This window comes from Lissotriton helveticus, chromosome 7 (assembly GCF_964261635.1).
Source record: "Lissotriton helveticus chromosome 7, aLisHel1.1, whole genome shotgun sequence".
In the NCBI taxonomy this organism is placed as follows: Eukaryota; Metazoa; Chordata; class Amphibia; order Caudata; family Salamandridae; genus Lissotriton; species Lissotriton helveticus.
In genome coordinates, this window is record NC_136068.1 from 1,916,898,867 (window position 1) to 1,916,913,658 (window position 14,792).

Here is a 14,792-nt window from a genome sequence, read left to right on the forward strand (position 1 = left end):
CTTCTACAAATGGCGACGAGGCGGGATCCAGGAAACAATGAGGACCCACGAACAGCACACAGTCAAAACGAAAAATAAATAAAGAAATAAAATCGAACATACACCTCGGAGCGTGGCAGAGGGTGAGAGCCAAACAGGGCCACAGGACACAGTACGGAGGTCCAGAGCAGACACCGCGCAGTGGCAAAACACCGAGCTGGGCACACACGGAGCCGGTGAGAGCAAAAAGGAGGAGGTAGGCCCAAGCTGGGAGCATACGCAGGATGCCAAGGGCAGCATCAGAGGCAAGGAGTCACAGTACCAGGCCAAGCTCCACACAAGGCATCACGAGGGCTCTATGGGCACAGCCATAACACTAACCTTGCAGTAAGGGCTCAAGTGCACGAGGATAGGCCGCTCACAGGGGGAGCGGACATCTCAGCCCGGAGAGGTAAAGCGGGAAGCAAACCTGGAATCCCGAGGGGCTTCAGGCAGCGACGACGGCAGCCCAACCCAGGAGAGAAGAAGAGAGGAAAGGCAAGCACCAGGCAGCCCACCTAGTGACAACGGTCAAGCCCAAGCTAATCCAAGGGGCAACGAAAAAGATGGCTACACCCTCCACATCACTCACCAGCATGGTGCCATTCCTGCCAAAAAGAGGCAAACCCACGATGCCGTGGGAAGACTGGAAGAGGTACTTTCTAAATTATTTGTCGGCATTAGAGGAAGAGAGTGAAGCATGATACTCCAGCCCAGGTAGAAAGAAGATATTGCTGCATAATCTAGGGCCGGAAGGCATAAGAGTGTACGATAACATAGTGAAGGTAACAAGACAAGCGGCGGACACGGATGTGTTCCAGCACGCAATAGAAGATCTGGACTTCACAACAGGCCAGTTGTGTGTGTGGCCATAGACCGATGCAATTTCTTCCAGAGGAAGCAAGAGAGCGGCAAGACTATAGACGAATATGTAGCGGCCCTACAGAAATTGGACTTAACGTGCAAGTTCGGAGCACTACATGACGAGATCAAATCATCATGCATACATCCAACACAGCAGTGCAAGAAAAACTGTGCGTTAACGGAGATGCGCCCCTCAAGGAGGCATGGGCCTTAGTGAAGAAGGCTGAATTGTCCAAAAGACGCGCAGAAGCAGCCATGAAGGACACGGGCAGCAAACAGACAGTATGCAGAGTGATGGTGAATAACAAAGGGGACAAAACCAAACAAATGGGCCACCCAGAAGCCAATACTCGAAAAGGAACCAGCAAGGTGCTGGAGCGACGCAGAAGACCAATTGGGAGAAGAAAACGAATTGCTATCGGTGTGGAAGCACATCACACATAGGAAATGACAAGGTATGTCCAGCATTCAAAGCGAAGTGTGCGTACTGCGGAATATTTGGCCATTAACGAGAAAGTCTGCCGATGGAAGCCCAGAGGAGCAGCGGTCAAGTACATCGACCACGGCAGCGGTGACGAAGAGGAGGCGCAAGGAGGAGATGAGTACGGTGAAGAAGTTCTCTACATAGAGGACCAAGTGTTGGATGTGGATTGCAAAGGTTCCAGCAAACCGGTGTTGAAAATGAACATAGGTGGAGTGATGGTCGACATAGTGGCAGACTCAGGATCTCCCATCACAATCGTGCAAAGGAAGGTATGGGAAGAAGAATTCCAAGAGACAATAAAGAAGGAACTACATCCCATGGACGTGAGGCCTGTCACCTACACAGGACAAAGGATACCCATGGTGGGGTATTGTCCGTTACTGTTTGAGTTCAGAGGACGCATAGCCGAATGCAAGCTGTATGTGTCGGAAAAGGGGCCTTCGGTGCTACGATGGAAAGATCAAGGTGTGTTGGGCATTAAACTCAATCCAGGAGGAGTGGAAAAGGTAATGTTCACAGACACAGAACAAGGCTACGAAGTGGAAGCATGGAAGAGAGAGTAGCCGGAAGAATTTAGCGGAAAGATCGGAAAATTAACAAAATTTACGCACATGATACACTTGAAGGAAGGAGCCAACCCCGTGAGCCATAAAGCCAGAAACATTCCGTTCCGATGCTGCCAAGTGGTACAAGAAGAATTAGACAGATTGGAGAAAAGTGGCATAATAAAGGCCATTGAAAGTGCGGAATGGCTATCACTCTTAGTGGTGGCGCAAAAACCCAATGGGAAGGTGAGGCTGTGCGTGGACCTCAGAGAGCTAAATAAAAACATACTGATTGACAAGTTCCCACTGCCACGCATCAACGAGATGCTCACGAAAACCAAAGGGATAAAGTGGTTTTCCACGGTGGACCTATCCTCGGCATACCATCAGATAGCATTGCACCCCGCATGTAGCCACCTCACATCCTTCATCACACCGTTCGGGTGTTACAAATTCGTGAGGATGCCGTTTGGGCTAGCGTCAGCTGCCGCAGTCTTCCAAAAACTGATGCACAAGATGTTCCAAAAGGTGGAAGGCATCCAATACTTCCAGGATGACATACTCATAATGGGGAAGTCTAAGCCGGAACACAACGACAAGTTACATGCAGTTCTAGAAATACTTAAGATCAACAGACTCACTGCGGAGTGGGGGAAATGCAAGTTCGGAGTGCCATCAGTGACATACCTTGGACACAAAATCAGTGAGAAAGGTATTGAGCCAAAGAGAGCCAACATGGCAGCGATAGGAGATGCACCTGCCCCATCAAGGAAAGAAGATGTCAGGTCATTCCTGGGGATGGCAGAATTTTATAGCAAGTTCATCTCACACTTTGCAACAAAAACCCACCATCTGCGACAACTGCTGAAGGAGAGAAACAGGTTCAAATGGGACAAGGAGGAACAAGAGGAGTTTGAGGCTTTGAAAAAGGAAATGAGCGAGGCTATACCACTCATGGGTTTTGACCAAGCAGCAGCATCGATACTAACCACAGACGCCAGCGACAGAGGACTGGGGGCAGTGCTTATGCAGAAGGCAAGTACTGGAGAAGTCTCTACGGTGTGTTTTGCATCTAGATCATTGGTGCCCAATGAAGAAAAGTGCAGTGTAATTGAAAAAGGGATGTTAGCTATGATATGGGCCATGGAATGTTTCAGGCAATTCCTATGGGGAGCTAAGTTCCTGGTACGCACAGACCATTAACACCTGATAAAGGTGCTCACCTCAAATGGACACACAAACGCGACACCACGGATTGCAAGATGACGCTAAGACTGTTAGATTATGTGTATGAGGTAGAGTACATACCAGGTCCCAGGAACAGGGTCGCGGACTTCTTAAGCAGAGCATCAGCCAAGGAAGGAGTGGACGAACAGGAGCCCCCCGGATGGGAAGGGTTCAGGGTGGCGACCATGCAAGACCTGGAACAAGTCATCAGTGAACAGGATTGGGCTGAAGCGTACAGCCAAGATGAGACCCTGGAGGCAATCAAAGGGTATGTGACGCATGGATGGCTGGATAAAAGACACCTGGACAGCCAGATGAGGAAGTATTGGGAGGTTAGAGAAGAACTGTCGATTGGAGAGAATCCCATCTTCCTATTGAGGGGGGACAAAGTGATTCCTCCCCAGAAACTTGTGGAACACCTGTTGGCAATCCTACACGAAGGGCATCAAGGAATTACGAAGACCAAGGCATTGGCGAAACAGGCATACTGGTGGCCTGCAATTGATGCCCAAGTGGAGAAGTATGTGAGAATGTGTGAATCGTGTCCCCGAGCGGACAAATCTCAAACCTTGATAAGGCCACCGCTGGGAAAATTTCCTATGCCCGGCAGTCCATGGGAAATGGTATCCATTGACATCATAGGTCCCATTCTCAACAATAAGGAGTGCAGAAATACGCCATTGTGATGGTAGACAGGTACTTAAAGTGGCCGGAAGTGGAAGTGAAAGAAACAGTGGACACGGACACAGTGCTATCATTCCTTAACGCCATATTTGTGAAAGAAGGAATCCCCAAGGTAATCACCTGCGACAATGGACCACAGTTCGTGTCAGCCAAATGGGAGGCGTTCATGGCCCGCAATGGGATAGAGGTAAAGCACACACCCATCTACCACCCAGCCGGGAATGGATTGGCCGAACGTTTCAACATAATGATCATGGGGACCATTCAGGCAGCAATCAGTGCTGGTCTAGATTGGGAGAAAGAACTGCCCAAAATGTTATGAGCATACCGCATCACCCCAGGGAGCACAGGATACAGTCTTTTCAAGGTGTTGAAAGGACGAGAACCGTTTACCAAGGACAATCTGGCATGGAAACACATGGTAGTACAAAGTAAATGGTCTCCTGCAGTGGTGAAAAGAAACATGGAGAAGGCGCAGGAAGTATACGTGGAACATTACAACAAGAGGCGAAATGTGCAAGGAGTGACCTTGGAGAAGGGTGACTGGGTGAGGGTGAAGGTAGCGATGATGAAAAGGAAAGGAGAAAGCAAATTCACACCATCCCTCAAGGTCATTGAACCATACACCCGATCAGCTTTGTTGAGTGATGGCAAAGTGTGGTCTCAAGACCGGATGGCGAAATGTACCAAGATCCTTGAATGGGAGATGGCTATGGAAGGAGGACTGTACCCCGAAGAAGGCGCAGAAGAACAAGGAAGTGGAAGAGCTGAGTACAGAGAGTGAGCAAGGTAACACCAGGGAAGGAGAAGACAATAGGGCAGGAGAAGAGACAGCTCGGAAGGAAAGCAGGAAGGAGCTGGACAAGAGCCTACGTGAAGTTGGGCAAGGAAGTGACAATGAGAGGAATTGGCAAGACACCGCCCACAGAGTAAGCGAGGGAGCGAGTGAGAAGGGGGCGGTGAGAACGAGAGGAGGCAGAGTCGTAAGAGTCCCCAAGAAGTTCGAGAACTTTACCATGAGCATTAAGTAAGACTGTTCCATTGTACATTTTACATAGTGTTGAGGGTGCCAAAGGGGGGAGATATGTGGTGACGGTCCAGTGTTGCTGCGTAGGCGGAGTCCGGAAACGGAAGGGCGGCCATTTTAGTTAGATGCCGGACCCCGAGATAGCGAGAGCGTTTCCCCGGTGCCCCGAGGAATAAACAGATACTTACCCGATACTCTGGCTAATGTGTGTTTGTTTATGGTGGAAAAGCACTTCTACACAGGCTACATGTTTTAAGGTTGTTCGCAAACTGCTGACCCAGCTTTGGCGCTCTGTGTGCATAGACTCTCCCAGCTTCCCAAACCCCGTTCAGCGCAGAGCAATACACATTTTCTGGTGGGTCATTCTGATAAGGCACCGGCATTCTGCGTGCAAAAAACGTTTATGATAATGCCTGGAGCAGAAGTTTCAGTCAAGCTGCCTGCGTGTTCCGAGGGCGGTCTCGAATGGAAACATCTGCTTCCAAGGTGTCTCTCTTGTAACTAACAACTGCTGATGTGGCCAGAAAATTAGCTTTGTCCGTAGAAGTGAGCGCTTGCATGTGAAAGTCCCGGAAATGAGCTCCTTCATCATCCTGCATTCCGCTGTATTTACTGTCTGTACCACAAAATGACCTCAATGGCCCAGGAGTGTATTATGGCATTTGCCACATAGTTGGCTCTGTAGCAACAGCAGTGAAGAGAAAAGAACCCCACCACCCCCAACCACTACCACAAGGGGCATAAAACCTCAAACAGCTATGTTTGTTTTGAAATCCTCTTTCTTTTTCTACTTCCAAGCATTGCTTGAGAATCAATGACGTGCCCTTTTTTAGGTCGTGCATCAGCGCGCATGAGCTGTCTGCAAGCCATAATGTAATTACTATAGTGAGTGCAATCTGTAAGAACCGCGGCCCCTTCCTTTATTTTGGTCTGCATGAGGTGACTCGACCACCTCTGTTTTTTATTAACTTCTAAAACACTTTATCATAATTGTGCTGCGGTGCTCTTTCATTTCTCTTCTGGCATTAAAAACTTTGTTTAACTTTCTTTTTTTTCACTTTTTGTTCTTTCACATTTTTTTTATGATATACAAAACAAAATGCCACTGGATAAAGTGAAGGTTTTTTGGAGGCACACACCTATGTTCGGCGGCCCCGCCTTTATTTTGATTTGCACGAGGTTTCTCGCCCACCTCTGTTTTCATTAACTTTGAAGACATTTTATCATAATTTAGGTTAGTGTGGTGCTCTTTCAATTCTCTTCTAGCATTGAAAACGTTGTATAACTTTCCTTATTTTCCTCTTTTTGTTCTTTCACATTGTTTTTTTATGATATACAAAACAAAATGCCGCTGAATGAAGCAAATTGGAGGCACACGTGCGCGGTACTTAATAAAACAACTGAGATGCCCCAGGGGTTTTGTACTTTCCGTGACGAAAAGAAACCGCAGACACAAGCAAACAGGGGATAATTACAGAGATAAAGGACGGCATGAATTATTATTTTCATGTCAAAAGAGGGTACAATTAATAACGGAAGGTCACCGTGTCCAGTGTAATCAAATATTCATTGATGGTTCCAATACAATAAAGTTTACAGATGTGAAAAATGGCCCCAGAAGATAAAATAAAAGTAATCAGTGTCAACAGTCAGCACTTCCTGGTACACTCTTTAAAAATATAAGGGATATAAACGTCCTACAGTATGTGAAGGAAGACCTGTCATTAATTTTGTTTGTTAACTGGGTAACCCTTAACAAGTCTTTTGAGAAGGAATGACTTCTGGGTTTTAACAATGTTAAGTTTTGCAAGGACAAGGCCTGCACTTATTACCAGCTGCATAAAACATATTTGGTTTACAGATGGTACAAACGTGGCAATCAACATGAAATGGCTACAGGAACAAGGACTTTATAAATCATAGCTCTAGTTGTTCTAAAGTTTGCCTCTTGTTGTACGATAAATAGCTAACAAACTATGTTATGATCATCAGATCCAATCTCTTCTCACTGACAAACCTAGAATACTCTCTTTAAAAAAGTTCAGTTTGTTAACAGCTACCTTGGGGTCTCAGAGAAATACATTTAGACTGTATTAAGGGTAACATGTAGGTAATAAGAACAGTAAACAAGCATTTGCAATGCAATAGGTCTTGCATTTGCGAGAGTTTGAGCTATTGGCATTGTAAATGACAATGCATTTTATTTATGTGTTTTGAAAACCTGCAAGGGAGCGTAAACACGCACTTTGTACTTATAGTCCTTGCTTATGAGAAGCAAGGCTGGCAGTAAAAGAGGCACAGTTACTGCCAGCCCCGCTTCTCCTAAGCAACAACTATAAGTACAAAGTGTGTGTTTACACACCTCTTGCAGATTTTCAAAACATATAAATAAAAGCCATTGTCGTTTACAATACCAATAGCTCAAACTCTGGCAAATGCGAGACCTATTGCATTGCAAATGCTTGGTTATTTATGTATAAACCTATATTGCACTTTGTCACATTGCTAAAGTTTTGCACAACATATTGGTCTGAAAGTCCGGATAACATAACGTATTTCTGGAATTCATACCATGATTTCTGACATGGGTATTCAAACCGTGATTAAAACAAATGAAAGCTGCCTATGGTGTACATAAAATTGGTGGTAGATTATCCCTAACGCAGTAACTGTTGAACAATGCACTGTCAATTTAACACTGTTATGAGAAAAAGTGAGGGAGGAAAAAAATTGTATAAATTCAGTCAGGTGACTGACTTACCTGTCATGTGATCAAGGCACCTCGGTGTCGAAACGTGTAATGGCCGACAGAATTTGGAACCAATAAAGAAGATTCTGTGCACTGAATTGTGGTCCGTGCTCTATTTGTGAAACTGCAAAGCCGCTGGGCAGTGGAGTTATCAGGATATATGTATCTATTTATGTATATTACCTACTGGTGGTCGCCAGTAGGTAGTTATAGTTAGGATCTATTATTCATAGGAAAACTGCAACATTCTATTGGCAATAACTTTGGCGTCGATTAATGAATCTTCTTGAAATTTACCAACCTTTTGGCCAACTCAGTTCCGTTCCTTCCCTTGAAATAAGAAGCGAATTGGTCAAGCGGGGACCAAGAAAAAAGGAAGTCCCAAAACGTGTTTTCCCAATGCAATTTCCCATAGGACTTTTAGCCACGGCTACAGCCCAAACGGCTGAACGGAATTACACCAAATCTGACAGAGAGGTAGTCATCAGTTCCAACTTGTGCCTTTTGCTTATCTGGTGTCAATCTGTTCAGTAGTTTTTGAGAGAATTAGGGTTAAAGTCATTTATATATCTATGGGCGCGGTGGATCCGCGGATTGTTCGAGGAGTGGCATCGTAGGGTAAGTGCACCGTCCCGATCACACGCTCCATGCTAATTGACTGTCAAGCAGTTGTAAACATTCGAAACCAGGAACTGTTGGCAGCCATTTTGTGCCTCAGTAGAAGCGAGGCTAAAGAAGTCTGTAAAATATGTGTCCAAACAACGAAAAGTGGGCAGGGTAGACACACCCTGACCCCCAGGCCTGCTCAGGGGGCCGCACAAGGACCTCTAGGGCAAAAATAAGAAAACTTTTTTTGTTTAAGTCGCGGGATACGTGTAGGATCTGCGCATTTTTTCGCCGGGAGACAAAAAAACAAAAAAAACAAAGCGTGGGCTCTCGCGGTGTAAAGGTATTAGTCCCCCGGGCGGCAAAATTCCGGGGGCATTAAAAAAAAATTGTGTGCGGGTGTCGCAATCCCCCACGCACTGCCCCAGAGACCGCAATCCCCCGGGGCTCTAAGTTAAAAGTCAGTTCCGACTTGCGCCTTTTGCTTATATGGTGTCAATGTGTTCAGTAGTTCCTGAGAAAATAACGGTTCAAGTCATTTATATCTATGGGCGAGAAGGATCCGCGGAGTGTTCGAGGATTGGCCTCGTAGGATAAGCGCACCTTCCAGATCCCGCGCTCAATGCTAATTGGCTATCAAGCGGTGGTAAACATTCGAAACCAGAAACTGTTGGCAGCCATTTTGTGCCTCGGTAGATGCGAGGGTGAAGAAGTCTGTGAAATATGTGTGCAAACCACGAAAAAGGGGCATGGTAGACACACCCTGACCCCCTGGGTCTGCTCAGGGAGTCGCATAAGGACCTCTATGGCAAAAAAAATATATATATATGTTTATTTTTTTTAAACGCCGGATATGTGTAGGATCCGCGCATAAGTCGCCGGGGGGAAAAAAAGGAAGCGTGAGCTCCCGCGGTTTAAAGGTTATTAGTTCCCGGGCGGCCAAATTCCAGGGGCATTTAAAAAAAAATAGTGTGGGGGGTCCCAATCTCCCACACACTGACCGGGGAACGGCACCCTCTGGGGTGCTAAGTTTCTATATGGGGGGCTGACCCCCCCCCCACAGCCCCAGGGACCACCACTCCCTGAGGCTTCTTTAATGTGTGGTAGGGGGACCCCCCTGTTGGAGCCCAAGATGGCCTATGGCATATGTTAGAATAGAGAAAGGGAGTTTGGGTGGGAAAGTGACATAAATTATGCAAAGGTGGCCTTTATAAGCATTTTTGTTTTAATTTGACCAAGGGGGGAGCAAAAACCGGGGGCATTATTAAAAGTGTTGAACAACAGTGTTACCCCAGTGTCTTTGTCATCAAGTATGACATCTTTTTGAATTTTTCTTTATTTGAACTCTACTTTTTATACAGTGTCTTTCTACCTCTTATCGCAATCTGTTCCACAGCGTCTGTTTGTTCCAGTGTTCTTAGTCTTGTTCAGTTGTTGTTCTTTTGCTGACTTACCTGTTTGTGTACCAGATAAGCCTTCCTTTTTGTGCAGCCTTTCTTTGTGTAATTTCTTCTTTTATATCTGACCTTGGTTGTTCACTGCTTGATCCAGTGTTCTGAATATACCAGTACACTTGTAGACATGTAGTTTACTCCTTTCCATTCCCTCCCTCCACCCTAATTGACAAAATATTGGGGGGGACACAAAGTAAGGGGCTCAGGTTGTTACTGTGTCTTAAGCTTGCAACACAATAGGTAAGACATAGATTAACAGACCCAGCCTCCACCACCCATGGACCTTCCCCCCCGTTTTTGCCACCACCTTTGCTATGCCCCGTTGTTGCCACCTCCTTTGCTATGCCTTATCAATCAAATCTCTTCACTTGACCTGGTCCTTCTCCAGTGTATTCTTCTTACACTACAAGCCCATACAATCCATCAATTTATGTGGCCTTGCACACTCGGTGCGTGGTGGTAACGCTAGCAGATATTGCACATTATAAACCATTTTGGGTGTACCAGCGCTCAAAACGGATCCACTGGCCATTGTACATGCAGACTTTGGTCCACTCTTTTTATTTATTTTTTCACTTTGAGATATAACGTCCTACCTCTGTTCTTCTTTTTTCTAATTTTTTTTAATTAAAATATGGTTTTATTTCAACTTTCACATTCGTCACACGACCAATCTGACCACCAATTGTTCCGAGCAATAGCATTCCAGAATGTGCAAAGGGATGGACCGTTTCTTTAGAAGCTGAACTGGAATTCGCAATTCTTGGCACAGGTTACTGACGTACATAATCAGATGGCAAGAACCCATCAGCATTTATAAAAGACTGACAAAAACAAACAAAAAAGCACCAGCTAAAAACAAGTTATTTATCTTCTTTCAGCGACTGTCTCCATTTCCACAGCTCTTCAATAATTTTAGGATCTTCTGTCCTGTAACAGCTCTTCACAAAGTTCTGAAACTTGTTTTCCAGTTTTGGAAGTGCAACACCCTTTTTTGCACTTGCAAGCATTTTTGCCTTCATTTCCTCCATACCAAGAGGTGCCTTTGGAGTTTTTGGTGTCTGAGGTTTCTTTTCCTGTGAATTCTTATCTGGTGTCTTTTGTTTGGAAGCTGGTGTGGACAATTTTGAAACTTTACCATTCTGGCTCGATTGTTGGGCTTTGGAAACTGGGGTGGGTTTTTTCACTGGAGACTCTTCTTCATCTTCGTCGTCGTCCTCATCATCATCCTCATCATCTTCTTCATAATCATCATCGTCATCTGTTTCAGATGATGAAAGAACCAACTTTGCTTTTTTCTCTGGAAGTTTTGATGGTAGCGCTGCAGCTGCTCTCTTCCCTGTAACCTTAGCGTCATCGTCATCCTCTTCCTCAGACTCTACCTCTGTTCTTCATCTTCTACTTTCTGCTTTCAAATGCTCTTGGAAACACCTTACCAACCTTTCAAGAGAAAAAGTAAGAAGGCTGGGAAACCACTTTTTATGTGATCTCTGTATGCCATCCTAATACCCAATAATCAAATGACATGTTTGCTACCTTTCTGTAATACACTTCTGTTTCACTGTCCAATCTTGTCTGGTTGTGTGTGTTATGACAATTTAAGGGACCATTTTTCTGCATATTTTCAATAAAGCACTTGAAACAATGAATCGTGATACCGTATTTATTGATTGAAAATATTTATTGAATGTTTTCAAATTAATGTCCACAAGTACAAACTTTGTTCCTTCATTTCCAAAATAAATATTAAATACATTTTATAGTAAGGACCACAAACTCCGATATTACAGTAAATAAGTTGTAAAAATATTTTCAATGTATCTTACTTTTTTTTCTGATCACATCTAATACTGATATTACAGTTTTTAAATACTTTTAATGTATCACAAAATAGTGAATATTATTCCACAAGTACAAAGTTTGGTCATTCATTTTCAAAATAAATATTAAATAAATTTTATAGTAAGCACTACAAACGCTGATATTACAGTAAAGAGGTTGTAAAAATATTTTCAATGTAGCTGAAAATCTTAAACGTGAAGACAACAAACACTGATAGAACAGTAAACAAGTTTTTTTTGTTTAAATTTGTTTATTGGGTTTTTTTTTGTTTGCATTCATCATGACAGTTATAGTTCGGTACATTAGTGCAATGCTGTGAAGACACAATACCAATAAAAACCAGGTATTCATTCTCATACATGAGCATTGTGTTGTTCGACCGTGCTGAAAAAGTTTGGTCCATTATTACATACGTCATATTCCTGCAACATCAGCGTCATACACCTTATGATAGTGAAGGCCTGTCTCAGGTAAGTGACCCATCACTCTTAGCACAATAGCGGCCATGTGTCATTTCTAGGTGTGATCTGTCGTCCTGGGTGTAACTGACGGGGCCGTCGTGATGTGTTTCCTTGAGTGTTGCCATGTCAACCTTGTCTGTATGCATTCCCAATAAATCTCTGGTGGGGGGGGCACCCCTTCCAGTTTGAACTTGCTAACTTTTCCAACCGTTGGAGCAAACCATTGGGAGGGAGGAACTAAGGGGGAGCGGAAGTTTTCAAACTGTGCTTTGGTGGGATTTCACTTATCCCTGGCTTCGTACTTCTGTGATGTGTGGGGGACCGGTAGCGTTCGTGGGGCGGCGGGGGCCGAAGGCTCAAGTCTGTGCGGTGATCGGCTGACTTTGTTGTGGCATGTCTGAGGTGCAGGGGGCTGGAGCGGTCGGTCGGGTCTGGGACTGTGAGGCCGCAGGTGGCTCCGGTGGGTTTGTTGCCTGTGTGAATTCGTGCATTAATTGTGCCCACTCTAAGAAGATAGGGTGTTTGCGGAGACCCTTTAATTCTTCCTCCCGGAGTGTCTCTTCCTCAGCTTTTCCCCATTTATTCATGGCGCCTATCCAGGCTGCTTCTGGAGGCCCCGTAGGGGCCCTCCAGTGCATGGCTATTCCCCTTTTTGCCAAGAGGATGGCTAGGGACATGAATCGATATTGTACTTTCTCGGTTTTCCACCTGCGGAAAATCCTGAGCGCACATGCCTCCCATGTGGACATAGTCGTGATGTTGGTGACTGCCGTGAGTGTCCGATGGACCTTGTCCCAAAAACCATTGTGTTTGAAGTCAGCTGCTGAGGCTTGACAACGGGGGCATGCAAAGTGTGTATCTGGGAAGAATTGGTGCAGGCGGTGCGGTGTGAGATAGGCTCTATGGAGGATATTAAATTGTATGTTTTGGAATCGTGCATTTCTCGACACTTTTTGGGGGTATTCAAGAGCTGTGTTCCATTCTTTGTCATGGACTACCCTGCCTATGTCCATTTCCCACTTTTGATGCAAAGGCTGAAGGGATGGGAGGATCCGTGCACGCACTGCCTTGTAAAGCCAAGTGACCAAATGACACCCCATTCCCATGTGCAATATCGTGTGGGTCACTGGGTGTGTTGGGGGTTCCCCTGTGTTAGGATTCCAGTACCTACGGCTGCTATCTAGTATCTGTTTGTGTATTAGAAATTGCCCGGGTGGGAGATCATACTGCTTTATCATCTGTTCGTATGTCTTCAACTGTCCCTCTTCGAAGAATGATTCTACCTCTGTAACCTGGTGTACTCCTACCAGTTCAGCAACGGTGAAGTTTAGACTCTTATGCTCTTCTTAAAAATGTATAAGTCTAAATAAATTTCTAATTACTTTCATCTTACCATCTCATCTTTCAGTTGGGCATCCTGTCTACCCTTCATCTCATATCATTATAGTAAAGCAATATGTTGTCTGACATGAGAGACATGAGAGCCACTCTGTTGCCTAACAATGAGTAGGATACATTTATCTTGGTAATGATATGAGTTGCAGGGTAGACAGGATGCCCAACTGAAAGATGAGATGGTAAGATGAAAGAAATTAGAACTTTATTTAGACTTACACATTTGTAAGAAACGGAAGTTTGAGCATAAGAGTCTCAACTTTACCGTTGCTGAACTGGTAGGATTTGGCTAAAGAGAAGATGGAAATGATGCTATTCAGAGTTTCTATTATTCCCGTTAACTGTAGCATTGTCAAGGTTGCCCCCCCGCCACCCGCTGTGTAGTACGTGTCCCCTCGTGGAAAACCCACCAGCGGTAGCAAGGGCGAGTAAGGTGGCCATGTTTTAGACATACGGTGTATTCTCATCATACAAGTGCGGGCTATGGACATCTGTAATGGCCGCGCGCGTATGGGTTTAGTACCCAGCAGCAGCATTCTATGGATTGCTGGTTGTGGCATGGGACCCTCCATAGTGATAGTTTCCCCCATGTGGTGCCCCGCTGTCCAATACGATAGCCATTGGAGCTGTGCCGCTAAGAAGTATGCTTCAAATGCCGGCGCTCCCAAGCCCCCCTCTGGCGTAGGTAGGTATAGTGTTGACAACGCGACCCGTCGCCGCCCACCTCCCCATATAAGCTCCGTGAGGAGACTGTCTAGCTCTTTAAAGAATGGTCTCGGTGGAACCACTGGAAGGTTAGTGAAATGGTGCAATAGTCTGGGTACCATTATCATTTTTGCTAGTGCCACTCGGCCTATGGGTGCCAGCGGTAACGTTTTCCATAATCCTACTGCCGACCTGAGACCTGCCCGGGTTTTACGATGGTTCCCCTCATACAGATCTTCCGGGGTGTGGTACAGTCGTACTCCCAGATACTGGAGGGCCTCTGCGTTCCACATGAGAGACTGGGCACCAATCCGGGCTTCGAATGGGGCCATGTGGGGGCTCAGCGGGTAGAGCGAGGATTTCTCCCAGTTCACCTTGAGGCCCGAGTTGTCCGCGAAGTCTTCTAGTGTTCTCCAGATGGCCATCAGGTCTTTGGTGGCATCCCGGACATATATTAAGAGGTCGTCCGCATACAAGGACACACAGTGCATTGTACCTGGGGTGACAGTGGGCACCCCTGCCTGGTTCCTCTCTCCACTGTGAACTCCGGGGATATGTAGTTGCCCATCCGGACCCGAGAGGTAAGGCGCATGTACAGGAGCCTTGTGTACGCTGACAGACCCGGGCCAAAATTGTTTATTCGAAGGACCTCGAATAAATATGGCCATAACAGGGTGTCAAATGCCTTTTGGAGATCTAAAATTAGGCATGCCACGTTGGGGAATTGCCCC

The 14,792-nt window shown here is 45.6% G+C and overlaps 1 protein-coding gene across 1 annotated transcript; it reads right to left on the reverse strand.

Moving 5' to 3' along the window:
* Positions 1-10,281: 10,281 nt before the first annotated feature.
* LOC144769957 (uncharacterized) lies at positions 10,282-14,486 on the reverse strand. The gene is made up of 2 exons (XM_078654155.1): positions 14,293-14,486; positions 10,282-11,047 (listed from the first exon to the last, which is right to left on the reverse strand). Exons 1-2 carry the CDS (start codon positions 14,484-14,486, stop codon positions 10,522-10,524), a joined length of 720 nt encoding a protein of 239 aa, XP_078510281.1. The 3' UTR covers positions 10,282-10,521.
* Positions 14,487-14,792: the final 306 nt, after the last annotated feature.

Coding starts and splice junctions, on each gene's coding strand:
- LOC144769957 (XM_078654155.1), bottom strand. CDS start 14,486: ATGGCCATCTGGAGAACACTAGAAGACTTCGCGGACAACTCGGGCCTC. Junction 11,048..14,292: donor TACCACACCCCGGAAGATCT/GTATGAGGGGAA, acceptor TAGAAGATGAAG/AACAGAGGTAGAGTCTGAGG.